Source organism: Pygoscelis adeliae, unplaced genomic scaffold, assembly GCF_000699105.1.
Source record: "Pygoscelis adeliae isolate BGI_AS28 unplaced genomic scaffold, ASM69910v1 Scaffold300, whole genome shotgun sequence".
NCBI classification, from domain to species: Eukaryota; Metazoa; Chordata; class Aves; order Sphenisciformes; family Spheniscidae; genus Pygoscelis; species Pygoscelis adeliae.
Window position 1 is genome coordinate 2,097,014 of NW_008824004.1, and position 14,128 is coordinate 2,111,141.

Genomic DNA, 14,128 nt, shown 5'->3' on the forward strand with positions numbered 1-14,128 from the left:
TTTCCCTGTGCCTCAAATCGGACTAAAGATTTGAATATAAGCTTTGCATATCTACTAATGAAATCATCAAGATCTCTCAGAACTGCCAGAATAAATTTGATTTTTTCTTGCAGCAGAGAATCATTTTAGAATGTACGAAACTCATTTTTCCTGGTTTTTATAGGAAAAATTATGGTAAGTCTATCTCAATATGCAACACATTTGATTTACTGTGGCAACAACTATTAGGAGGACTTTTTTTAGGCATCGTTTAATCTCCTTTCACCAACTCAGAGTTTAGTCCAGCAGCTTGTAAACTAAACTTTGACAATGCAAGAAACTATTCAGAGCTGCTGATTCAATGCACAACACTCTGCACTTTCAGTTTTTCTTATGAAATATTTTATTCCATTTGTAGACGTACATATGTGCAAAAAAGAAACCAACAAAAAACCACATGTACACATTTTTATCAAAAGCATTGGTGAGTGCTAAGAGTATGCAGACGAAATGAAATACGTATTTTATTCTTCATTGATTTATGCCCACATGCTGACCCCCGGAGGTTTAGGGTTTTCTCTACAAACGCACAGTTCCATTGACTTGAATGGCAGTACCTACGGAGTAAATGACCTTGTCTTCTTGAGTAGCACCAAAGCAGTAGTCACGGTGCCAGCTCAACACCCTCCTTCCTCCCACTTCAAGTTTGAACACTGAGTTGTTGGAGAGGTCCTCAGGCAAGCATAATACTGATATCATCAGGACATCACTGAATATCAAAATATCTTCTAGTTTAGAAGATTGGTGTTCCTCACTCTTCCATGTTATCACAGACAGGTGCTTCAGCGAAAGAGACTTTCAGTTTCTGAGAAGAGTTATCCGTTTAGCTTCTATTTGTGTAAAAAAGCCTGTCTGGCTAAGAAGCGTTTCCCACTAGGATACGAAAGCTTAGAAGTTGAATTTATTTTGCTGTTTTGTTATATCAATATAAATAGTACGAAATGTTTAGGTAGTTTTTCACATATAAAATTAGTGTGCAAAAGATCAGAAGGGAAAAGTTTCATTGCGATTGGTGCAGGAAGATGGCTATGCGCATCTCCCAAGGAAAACTCCCAAATACAAAATATCTGAAATGTTTAAATATATTTATTAAAATAGGTACAAATAGGATCAGCGTTTTAAAAAAAGTCACTAACTTCTGAAAAAATGTCCTGCATTAATTCAAAGGATAGCAATTGTCCTGGTTTCGGCATCATTAGATCAGTGTATCAGGAAGCCACCTAGAAATATCATAGTTGGAAAGCCTCCAGAAGCAGGAGCTATTATCACTCACCAGACCTTCTGAATACATGTTTCACTGACAACGCTCAGTGGTTCCCAGGGCTGCAAATTTTCTATTCCCTCCTCATATTCCAAACCCACTGCGGGCAGGCTCCTCTCACACAAAAGGAGAGATTACTTTTAAGCTTGACAAGAGCACTGAAATGACATTAAAATGTTGTTTTCTTGCTTCTTCAGGTGTACTGAAGAAATATGTCTATTTTCTTTCCCAGGTGGAGATTTCCTAATAACGGGAGAAAAGTCGTAGTTTTTGTACGCCGGTAAAATTGCATGTTAATAAATTTAATCCTTCACGTTATATAAAACAGATACTAAAAAATCCATATTCAATCAATGCTTATAAAAAAATAAAAGTCTATTGGCAGGATAATCCTTCCACTAAAACTGCTTGTGTGTATGTGCCAGCACAGGAGACCCTAAAATGCTTTCTCGACACCCCAACTGTTGTCTTCTTATGAGTGCTTCTGCAGAAGGCCACTGCATGCACCTCTTCTGGCTGAAGTGCTAATTGGCATAAAAATGTATTAGAAGCAAAAAAGCATGGCAGTTTTGAAATTGAGAGTACAGACAGTGCCTCACGTTAAAAGTCCGTGAGATGCCTCACTGTTGCAGTGCTTCTAGCCACCTTGACAAAGTTGCAAGTACTCAAAATGGAGAAAAGCAATCACTTGCACACAAACGGAGCAAAACGTGCATATTATCATTTAAGGTGCAGTTACTTCTGTTAAGATTCATGACAGGTGGAAATCAAGTTGAAATAGAAACTAGTTCTGTGTCCTGCTCCTGCTAACAGGCCGAGTATTTTGTCAAATGAACAGAGCAAAAATCCGTTCAAGTATTTGCATCGAGCAGGCTCCAAACTAGTTAAAATTGAAACCTCCTGATTCTGTGGTGTATTGTGTCACCCCAGGTGGTAAGGCTGCACCGCCTGCAGACTCACTTTGACAAATAAGAATAAAGTTACTTCTTGAAATTTCTCATCTTCCCTAGGCTGAGCTATCAGCCCATCATTCATTCCTCTTTCTTGTCTATCTGAAACAAGTATCGCTGCAGCAGAGATCTTCCTGCACCTCTAGTTACAGCAGCAGAGTACATTTCAATAAAAATAGATTAAAAATAGTTCTATGAACATTTCTAGGAGCTCTCAGATAGAACAGCCTTCAGAACATTTAGGAAAAAGGCAATGAACAAAACCAACTGCAAAATAGCCCCCCCATTTCTAGGGGTTGTCATTACAGAAAAGTCACTGGAAAGAATGCCTGCTTTTGAAGACATTTGAGTCGGTCTGTGATAGCTTCAGTGGGATGGTCACCTTCTGCAACAGGATAAGCAGCAGCAGAGGATTGTTCTAAGGGGGTGTTTTCTTCTGTATTCCAAAGCTTTTTTCACTTGCTCTTTAGCTTCTCCTACATAGTCCTCAACATTTTGCATATTTATCTCAATGACATCGAAGGTGTCCGCCTGTTCCTCTACTAGCAGGGCCACCTGCAGAAAGAGCTCGTGAACTTCCTTAATGCGACCTTCTAACTTCACCAGCTCCTTATGACGTGTCTCTATCTCATTCAAGGCTGAGCGAGCGCCCTTAACATCCGACAAGAGATTCTCAGAGAAGACATCCCACTTGCCTTGCTCGATCATCTCCTCAATCTGGTTGCCAGAAACATCTTTGCCCATGATCTCTAGCTGCCGCTGAATTCGAATCTTGCAGTTCTCCCGCTGGTTCATCTCTGCTGCGTTGTATTCAAACATAGCTTCCTGAAATGCGTGCATGACGTCAACGTAGTGGTTCTTCGCTACCCTGGCAATGACAGACATAGCCCCGTATTTTGTTATTGCATCTTCACTGAAATCTCTCATTATCTGGAGTTTCCTGTGGATACTTTCCCCGCGGGCCTTGATGTCTCTGGCAATACAATTAGCATCTCGTTTGATGCTACTAAGACGGCGCATGGAAGTAAGGAAGCGGCTGTTTTGCTTTCTGAGCCGCTTGACATCCTCTTTTAGGTGGTCATTTTCTGTCCGGATGTTCTGTATGTCTTTATGAAGAATTTCCAAGGCATAATCGGTCTCATAAAGGAGAACATCGTGGGGTGAATTTTCATCATCCTCACTATCAGAAAACTGTTGGTTGTGTAACCTGGCAGATTCACGCAGCTCGTTTAGCCGGTCTTTCATCCTGCCTGTAAAACAGAGGAACAGGAGGAAAGAAGTTTAAAGTAAATGAAATATTGGTTTGCAAGGGTTGAAAGTTCATAACTAATAACTACATCATAGTTATAACTACATCATTGATAACATAACTACATCAAAGAGAACCCAAAATATCAGATTTTAAATTTGTTCACAGTATTTTATATAGTGATGGATCTCAGATCCAAAACTCCGGTGCTAGAACACTCTTCTAGAAACTACAAAGCTTAGAAACTAAAAAAGTGCAAGAGAGAAGACAACAAATCCTGAAGACAAATCCAAAAGAATAATAAGACAATCCCCAACCCCCCAAAAATGCCAGTCTTTCACTTGGAGAAAAAATACAAACCCTTGAGCAAATGATAGGAAGCCTTCAGCTATCGGTACATGTAGACATGTTAATAACCGAATGCTTCCCGCTGCTGCTCACTAGAGAAATCTCCTCTAGATCTTGACCCTTCATTACATCAGCTGCTCCAAATATCACAGGCCCTCTGTCATCCTAAGCTTGTTTTTCCTGGGAGAAGAGTAGGAAGCCTCTCAGAAACAGAAATGGCATTTACCAATACAGCTGGGAAAGAAAAGTTTTGAGAAACGGTGTGGAAATTATCAAGACAGAACTAAAAAAAAAAAAAGGAAAGGAAAGTTTAGGGTCTCCAGATGCTATCATTGACCATAGCGTACTGGGCATCAAACAAAACAACACAGTGATAGCAGCATTTTGTAAGTAAAACCATCCATCCAACCCTTCTTTTTTGTGTGATGGAAACATCCTACTGAAGGAATAAGTAACACCGTTGTTACAGATCAGGATCTGTTTTCTATGTGTTTGCCTCAGACATACTTAACGACAAATTTCACTAAAAAGCCACAGAATGAGTAATCTGTGCAGACCAGCTACGTGGTAACAAAACATAAGTCTCCTTTAAGTATGTTGTTTACTTGAAACTCTAGACCTGAAGTCTTTGCAGAAAGTGAAATCTGAAAGCTTCAGCAAGAACCCTGCACCAAGTGTCACAGCAAGCAGGAAGCTGAAAATTTCCCATCACAAAAGCTGTACATCCCATGACCTCATTTAAATTAATAAGAAAGTAAACGAAGTTAAGAAGCAGCACCAAGCAGGACATATCCACATCTCTGCGTCTGGAGGATTCATATTTTTTCCAGGAATTAAAGTATCTTCACAGCATTTACAAACGTGCTATCCACCGTGAACAACATCCCTTCATAGGATCATCAGTTATTGCCAGGTTAAGAAAAGTCGTATGTGTACATACCCAGTGTAATAGGCCTAGATGTAATGTGAATTAAAACTGCAAGTTTATAATCCCTTTCATGGGATTGTTAGATGCGTTAAAGATGTTAGGGAGGAGATGGGAAAGATTCCATCACAGCCACAGCCTCTTGGGCTCGTATAGTTCATTGGGGGTATATACTAGCAAAAAAGTGAATTTCAACTTAAACCAATTATTTTACAAGCAATGTAAACCAAGAAAGTCCATTAATATCCTGAAAGAAGAGCTTTCTTTCAGGACTCCACACATGTAAGATAATTGTTTGAATTTAAAACATAAGCTGCATAGATTCAACTCAATCATATAGAGAAAGCTTTAGGAAATGAAAGGTTTTCCACCTCCTCCCTCAGCAATAATAAAATCAAGACTTTCACTTCATGCCACAACATCAAGATGAAAAATCCCCATCTAAAAGGGAAAAAAAAAATTACTTGGCTTTAAAACTGTATGGCCAAATTTGCCTAGAGGCACTGAGACAGTGAGAACATCTACCCTTCCTGTCTGGAAATAGCGGACCATTTTCTAGACAGCATGGTGGAAAGGGAACAAACAAAGGCATCTAGCAATCTCAGGATTATTTAGATCTCTTCTAATCACTAACTGTTTCTGAGATGCTTTTCACCTGAAATGTAGACGTGGCTCTGAAAACCAGTCACGCTGCTCGTCTGACTGCATTCCTGACTCTTACTGGCTTCCCTAGAGCTGATGATCCTCCGACTTCTAGTCTGATCCTTGAACTGACATGTGTTGTGTTCAGCAGTTTATTCTTTTTGTGTTTAGCATCTACATTTGGAAAGAGCAAACAATGTTTTTTATTACTTTAAAATGACAATCCACAGTAGCAAGGTGCCATTCATGTAAACTAAATCGTGCGTGTGCAGAACTATGTTGCCTTTGTGCTTACCATTCCTTGAACTTGATAAAAACTAAATTTCATCAGCCTTCCACAGGGAGCAGACTGACGACTGGCTCAACAGTAATTATATTTTATTTCTTGTGCTTGACAAAGAAAACACAAACAGAAAACCACACTGAGTAAGAGCTCCTGTGTAATAAACTCATAATTTTGTAGGAATAGGTCTACCCTTCCTTCCCCCTACCCTCAAAAGTGTAACTTGCAATTTGTCTTTCTCATCTGCAAATATTTTAAGGTGTTAGATAAAATAAAAATAGGAAGAAACAGAGAAGCAAATACACGGTAATTCACAACATGAAAATACTAACGCTGTAATAAGTTCACGTGTATATTAATTCTGCAGCATCTCTGTAAAAATATCGCTAATTTTTTTCAATACAACATGAAAAGTTGAAAAGTCAACATTAAAAGAAGAGTAAGGAGCTGTCAAGCGTGGCCTCAGATTGCACCACGATGTTGCCTACACACAGGAAGATCATGCAATTAAACACTGGCCTATGTCCTATTACTTCTACCAAGTCTCTGTCTACCGTCTATATGCACTGAATAAAAATTGTACAACGTAAAATTTAATATTCATCATTCAGTTCATGGACAGATATCTTATTTACTATGTTACTACTGTTCATTTCCTTAGGGATTTCTCCTGTGAAATCCCTGGAAAGCTCCATAAACTCGTAACAGTCTTTGGGGGAGGGCAGATCTAACAGCCCCATCTACAGTCACAGGTTTCAGCCCGGAGTGATTAAGGACAACGCTATCACTCTTGATGAGTTATGATGCCTGCTTGAGACACCTGAAGCACAGTTATTTGTACCTGGTACGTTCAGAAGTCAGCTCCTTCTGACTTCGGTCACTGCTGCAAGCCTCGGGCACTTTGCTGAGTAAGATCGTGAAGTAACAAGATGGACATCAGTGAATGAACACATGGATCAAGGCCACTTGTGAGAAGCTCATCTCAATGGTATGTACAGCATCACCCATGATCTCTGTGATCCAGTAGATCCAGTAGAATCCAATTCTAAATGTAAACAGAGGGATCAAGTTACAGTTGCGCTCACAATCTTCAACCTGGGTTTTCCCAGTTTCCAAGTGCTTAGCTCTGAAAGCCTACATTTCTGAAACTACATATCAAAGCTCACATTCAAGGTGGTCAACGTTAGGATCTTTTAACTCTGCATTGAGGACTTGTACCCATCAGGGTAATGGTTCTGCAGCTAAAGTGATCACACTTTTGTCCTAACAAATGGATCTCTTCAAGCCTGACTTCAGAGTCCTGCAAAATCAGGGACTTTTTGACATCTTCTTTCATTCCCCCTGAGTCCTGTCTTTTTCTCTCTGTTTCTAAAGTGCATCACCTAGCCTGCTTCCCACTTCATCTTCACATTTTCAAGATGCTCTTCCTTATCTACATACAGTGCCTGGACAGGATGGAGGACAGGAAGAGAATGACTTTCTGCCTGTATTTCAGCATCATATTAGGCCACAAACACCACAAATTGCAGAAGACACCTATTCAGCTTTATGCCAGAGCATGCTCAATTACTCTGTAGGTTAGCATTTGCAATATTTGGCCAAAGAGACCTGTGAGGTTCAAGAAAATGTTTGCATTTCAGCTTTCTTGAGCACCTTTTGCTCAAAGAAATTTATTTGGGGCATTTGCAAACTGCTGCTTTGAGAAACTCACAATTTGGCAACATTTTAGGAGTTTTACATAACGAAAACAGCAGGCTCGAATGCAACGCCACCACAGAGGTCTTTCCCCATTTCAAATTCCCATTCCAAACAAAGGGGAACCAGATCTTCCCAAGAGAGGACAATAACTTCCAAGCATTCCTTTGATAGCGTCAGGGACAGAATTGACGCTAAAGAGCTGAAACAAATGAACAAACAAGCATGGGAGAGCAGGGGGAACAGCCATTTGAAAAATTTCAGCTTAACGGATCAGTATTTAGAAAAGTTGACCTCCTTGATCAAATGTTGCTACTCAGTAAAGTTTGCATCTACTTACATGTTGATAGCATTGTTTGTAATTAAAACAGCAATATATTAATACATAGTACATTACTAGTTGTCAGGGATAGCCTCAGCACTCATTCTTCAAAATGAGCGGCAATCTCTCCCTTAATATAAGGCCCGGTACAGCAGTAGAAGTTGGGCTCCCTGGCTAGAAAGCAGCTCTGCAGAAAAGGACCTTGGTGTGCTGCTGGACATCAAGTGAACATGAGTCAGCAATGCACCCTTGTGGCAAAGGAGGCCAACAGCATCCTGGGCTGGAGTAGCCAAAGTGGTGGAGGGAAGTGACCCCTCCCATCTGACACTCGAGAGTCCACATCTGGAGTGCTGTGTCGGTGCTGGGGCTCCCCAGCACAAGACACATGGACACACTGGGGTGAGTCGAGGGGAGGCCACCAAGACGGTCAGAGGTGCTGGAGCACCTGATGTATGAGGAGAGGCTGAGAGAGCTGGGAACGTTCAGCCTGGAAAACAGGAAGCTCAAGGGAGATCTTGTTGCTGTCACCAACTGTGTAATGCAAGGGTAGACCCTTCATGGAGATGTACAGCGACAGCACAAGAGGCAACAGACCCAAATGGAAACAAGGGAAAAGCCAGCCAGATAATAAAGGGGGGGAAAAGGAAAAAACCCCTTTCAGAAACACTGGAAAAGGTGCCCAGAGAAGTTTTGGAATCTGCATCCTTGAAGATACTCAAAACTCAACGGGACGTGGCCCTCAGCAACCTGAACTACCTGTGTGTGTTTTGAGGGGGGCTGGATTAGACAACCTCCAGAGGTCCAGTCTAAATTGTTCTAGTACTCAGCCTTAGGTCAAAAGTTTGCTAATTTGAACATAAGCGCTAAATATATTCAATTACTTGCACAGGTTTATTTAAGATACATCTAACACATTAGAATATCAAGACACCACCTACTCTGTACTCTGGAGTAACAGCCCCAAGCGTACAAATACCTTAATTCTAAGAGTGTGTGTTTTAATAGATTAGCTGTCAGTTTGATTTTCTTTTAAAATACTGTGTATATTCAAACTGGAACATGTACTTCCATGTTTGTATTTTTTGGCTAGATAAATCTGTCCTTGTAAAAATAAAGTTCCTTCTGCAGTCCATCATGGTATGTACACCCAAACACACACTCACACACAGAGGAAATACAGGCCAGGTAATGACTGCAGAGGTTACAACTTTGAAGTCAGATACCCACCAAGTACAGTCAGCTGAGGACATGTTCAGTACTCATCTCTTCATGTTTGCATGCTACTTCTTGGTATTAATCACCACAATGACTAGCTTTCCCATGATGCATGAGAAAGACGCAAGCTGTCCTGTTGCAATTAGACTGCAGCCCCACACAAGTCACAACTCTGCACAACATGGGATTTCAGAGAGGAAAGGGGTTACACTCTGAAAATCAAAAACTGTGCATACACGTAAAAACCCTTTCTGTTAGCTCCATATACGTACAAATAGGAGTCCTGCATAGCATATATTTCCATTGCTGTGCTAATGTTCTGCAGCCTGTTATCTACGTAGAAATAACTTAAGGATGAAAAGTTATTTCTATAGAAACAAAGGAGTTGCACACCTGTATTTATTTCGGCTTTAACATTTGTGTATCCACATCACTGAGTTCGGGGACAAACGGTGAAATAAAGCAGCAGTTTCAGCACAGCATCCATATTTCATCACCAGCAGCTGGGAGGGAAGCCAGTGTACATTTTTTCTTTTTACAGCATTCACAAAAGGCAGCTGCTAGTTAATACCAGCTTGTGGATTACCAAAAGTCTAGTCAGTAATCTTTTCAGCCTTGAGGAGGACCTTACAAGATGAAGCTTTTACTTCAGCTGAAGCGGCCTATTTGAGGAACAACAGATACTTCAAAACAAGCCAGTTAAAAATAGTTTCTATCAGCAGTTCTTCTCTCCCTCAGAAGGTAAAAGTCCTTTTGTGCTCCACTACGAACCCACGTGGCTCATCCTGTCTCTGAATGACAGGTGCTTTTGGTTGCATGACACACAATAGATGTGACCCAAGAAACAAGTGATGAACAATTAGGAAATAACCTGCTCCTAGGCAGAATTACTTCATAGCCAAGTGTGCGTCAGCACATTCCAGTAATTTCCCATACTGCTTGTAGAGGATGCAGTATTGATGGAAATCTACTCAGACGGACTGGCTGAGTCGAACACACGCCATTACAAGGCAAACAGTGTGCTGCTGTTGCACAAAAATGCAAGTCATGTAGGTAAAACAAGTGTTAAATGCAGCTGAAGCCTTTCACTTAAGAGTTGGAGTCTCAGATTTAATCATAATTGTCTAGTATCTTTCTGTTTGGGAAACAACTGTTTTAGACCAGATTTAATAATTTTGCCTGGTATCTGTTGTCCAATAATAGATTTGACAATATGAATTAACTTGGAAAACACAGTATTGTTTACAATAGGTTTTCCTCTTTCCAAAAGAGCTTCTAATTGACTAATGGCAGAGTGCTAGTCATCTTTTCAGACCAAATTCCCTGTCTCCCCAATCACATCCATCACTGGTGGAACAGCAGGCTTGAATTTCTCAAATCACTCCTCTTTTTTCTTGCTTCTCATCTACAAGAGCTCGAGGAAACACCAAAAATCATAATCTAATGATTAGGACAGTTAGCCTTCTGGACCTGTTTTAAGATCACATCCGTATATTAATTCCAATGTTAACAACTATGACAGAGATCAGCATTTCAAAATCTTTTTGTGGCCTCACTGAAAGGAAGTTATCTTCTCTGGAGTTTCTTGGATTGGACAATGTTTAAAAATAGAGAAAATGTATTCAGGATTGAAAATACATCGGTTAACACAGAACACCAGTTACAAAGCTACAGAAATCCAGCAAGAAGCCGCAAATGTATCTGAAGACTATTAGCCACTACCCACTTCATACATGACCCCCATGTCAAAGCCTGTGTACAGCAGAACACCTCCTTTATACTTCCGGTCACCCTAGCGAGAAGTGTGTGCAGTTGCAAATGCCTCACGGCAGGATTCTTTTTTCCAAAAGCTTGTGTGAAGTCTCAACTTCTCCGTTTGTACCAGAACAAGTTATTTACTACAAGCCCATACATGCAGAGAAGTAGGGATGGCTCCATTCTTTGCAGTTGTCTGAATCTCCAAGTCTCCAGTGGTTCCTTTCCTACCATAAAGGTTAGGAAAGGCCTCGGGGAAAAAAATTAACATTCAAATAGTTTGTTGCCTCTAACTCAAAGTAATGAGGCAATAATTGCTTGAATACTGATAGTTTTGGAGGTTCTTTAACTTACCCCGGTGTCTTTACCAGTATTCAATCTCTTCACTATAAAATAACTCAATTTTTGTACCACAGCATATTGGAAATTCAAGGATCTAGAGTGCATCACATACTTCCCAGAGGTATTCAAAAAGGTTAACTATCTTGGTGTTTTCCATAGACTGGTTATCAGGTTTTCCAGACACCAGTATCAAAACTAGGAGAAGCTGCTGTCATATATTCAATGCACACATAATATGCATTTCATTTTTCACATATTTATGAAGAGACTGGCAAAAAAATCTGAAGTTTTAACTTGTTACTACACAGTAGCACATGCTAAGTAAACATAATTCTTGCATTGGAGAGGACAGCTTGTTGCATATAGGTTGACTGCTACTATTTACTGGGTTGTCTACATTTTCATTGGAGAGCTGTGGATCACCACTGACAAATGTTCAATCCTGGATAGACAATAAGATGGATTCACAGTATCTTCTCTTGAATTTTTCTCACAAGTCACGCTAATGAGCAATTGAAATTAGATTTGGCTTTGTTTGGCTGGGGAGCTTGTACCCACGCTGTAAAAAAAAAAAGTTTCTCCATTTTCACTACATGTCCCACTGAAAAATGTTAGTCTTCACCTGCATCGTCTGAACCCCCTCCCAAAATTGCTAACTCCCTCCAGCAGTCATCATGCTTCTGTATACAAATGTAAAAGTTAAGGACAGGAGAGGCTAATGCACACCCCAAATGTAGGTGCAAAAGGTGCACACTTCCTTTTCCTAAGAATGCTAGAAACAGAATATATAGTTAGCAACTGCAGATATTGAAAACCTGCTAAATCCTTGGAATCCTTGAGACCTGTGAGCTGACTCCGATCTGTTTTAACGTGCACAGCTTGCTAAAAACAGAGCACCATTACAAAGAGTAGATGAACATGCACGGGACTGTATTTTAATCAAGGAGGGGGGGAACAGTCCCACCATCGCTCCCCATTCAGTGCTTTTCAGTACTTGCAGTGGGTTACTTGCAGGCTAACTACTGCAGCGTGCCCGTCGCACCTGCCATAGGCGAAACTAAGGTCTTCAGGTAAAATTGGCCTGGATGGAGACAAGGAGAGCGTGCACTGTACCTCCACAGGCTTCGCAAATAGTTAAGACAGAACCATGCCACTAGCATAAACAGTGAGACAGCCACCCATGCATTTCTTGGCAATTACTACAGCTCGGCATCGTTATGAGTCACCGCACAAGGAAATCGGACGACGCACTCACAGGCAGTGCTGTCGCTACAGTGCCCTGAGTATATACATTATCTAATTAATCACCTCGGCTTCCCTGAAACACATTGGCTCAGCGAAATAGCTATGTACATACCACATTTATATAACTACTATTGCTACCACACGGTGGTATTTGTAAGTGATTAAGACATTATGTTGGCATCCGAGTAGAAATACAGGTTGCATGTGATCATCAGTCAGAAGCAACATGTTCTACAGACATTTTTAAATTAGCACAACAGCATTACTTTTTAAAATACACATATATTTAAAGCTTGTAATGCAGTGTTACAATCTGAGATCAAGTACTCTTTACTTTAAAAAACGCCTTTAAAGTTAAATACGGGGTGTTTTATTGATATTTGTTCATGTGGACCAGTACACATGAGGCTCAGTTCTGGATCCTACTGCAAAATCTACACAGCTGTAACTGGACCAAAATAGTTTCAGTCAGGAAATAACCCCCACAGCCACATATGCATACCCACAGCCTCAGCCCCAGGACATGTCAGGTGCTGGCAGGCTTTATGGCAATTACTCTACACTACTTAGCAGCCCATGGGTGTTCACAGGCCCGTTCAAAGTACCAGTGAAGTTGAGACAAGATATAGATGTCATTGGGGACACACTGGCCAGTGGTACTTAGAGAATCAGTTCCTGACTAGGCATATCCAAAGCTCAAGCAAGCTTGATTTGTCACTAACACAAATAACGGCACAGAGGGAAGGCATACCAGGGAAACCTGGAGTGTTCAGTACTTTCTTGGCTTTTGTGAACATGAGTTTGTCAAGAATGATTTTGGCAATTAATAGGTTAACTGTCATAGTAGATAAAGCAAAAGCTGCACGCATGATAAGCCTTCTGAAGTCAAGATATGTGACATCATTCCCTCTGTGATAAACTACAGAAATACAGTCTACATGAGAAGTGTCAAACACTTTGTGTGGTAGACTAGATGAGATATCAAGATGCTCAACACAATCAGCAAAAGCTATCAAAACAGATGTAGAAACTGAACTGCATTGCCCCCCTTATGTGGAGCCTCCCGCGCCCCCCAAGAGGGGGTTCCCAGGAGCCAGCCCTAGGCAGGAGCAGCGCTGCTGCTCCCTGGGAATGATGTTCCTCACCAGAGATGGCTCACGTGGGGGCCACGTCTTGGGGGACAGCCCAAAATGCAAGTGTAACCAGAAATGGCTTCTCTGCAAAACTACATAAAAGTGGTAACCCCGCATTTGGTGCTGAGATGAGTTTATTGGATCAAGTTAACATTGCCTCAGTAATTTCTGCACCGTGCTTTGTCATCCCTGCACTACAGGGATGACCAAAGAGTCAAAGAAAATAGACGGGCCAGAGAAAAGATAATGGAAAGTGTATCTGGTCCAGCACCTTCATACTTGACACAGCAGTCTTCTCACCGTCAGAACTGGTTTTGAATATAGAATCATAGAATCACAGAATCATAGAATCATAGAATAGTTTGGGTTGGAAGGGACCTCTAAAGGTCATCTAGTCCAACCCCCCTGCCACGGGCAGGCACATCTTCAACTAGATCAGCTTGCTCAGAGCCCCGGCCAACCTGACCTTGAAGGTTTCCAGGGATGGGGCATCCACCACCTCTCTGGGAAACCTGTGCCAGTGTTTCACCACCCTCAGCGTAAAAAATTTATCTAGTCTAAATCTACCCCCCTTTAGTTTAAAGCCATTCCCTCTTGTCCTGTCACAACAGGCCCTGCTAAAAAGTCTGCTGCCATCTTTTTTAGAAGCCCCCTTTAAGTACTGATAGGCTGCAAGAAGGTCTCCCCGAAGCCTTCTCTTCTCCAGGCTGAACAACCCCAACTC

At 41.1% G+C, this 14,128-nt stretch overlaps 1 protein-coding gene across 1 annotated transcript; it reads right to left on the reverse strand.

Annotated features, from left to right (window-relative positions):
• Window positions 1-2,628: 2,628 nt before the first annotated feature.
• STX11 (syntaxin 11) lies at window positions 2,629-3,495 on the reverse strand. Its single transcript, XM_009325475.1, has one exon. The coding sequence runs from the start codon at window positions 3,493-3,495 to the stop codon at window positions 2,629-2,631; it is 867 nt and encodes a 288-aa protein (XP_009323750.1).
• Between the last annotated feature and the right edge of the window lie 10,633 nt (window positions 3,496-14,128).

Bases quoted from the DNA above. Each gene is read 5' to 3' on its own strand.
- STX11 (XM_009325475.1), bottom strand. From the start codon at position 3,495: ATGAAAGACCGGCTAAACGAGCTGCGTGAATCTGCCAGGTTACACAAC.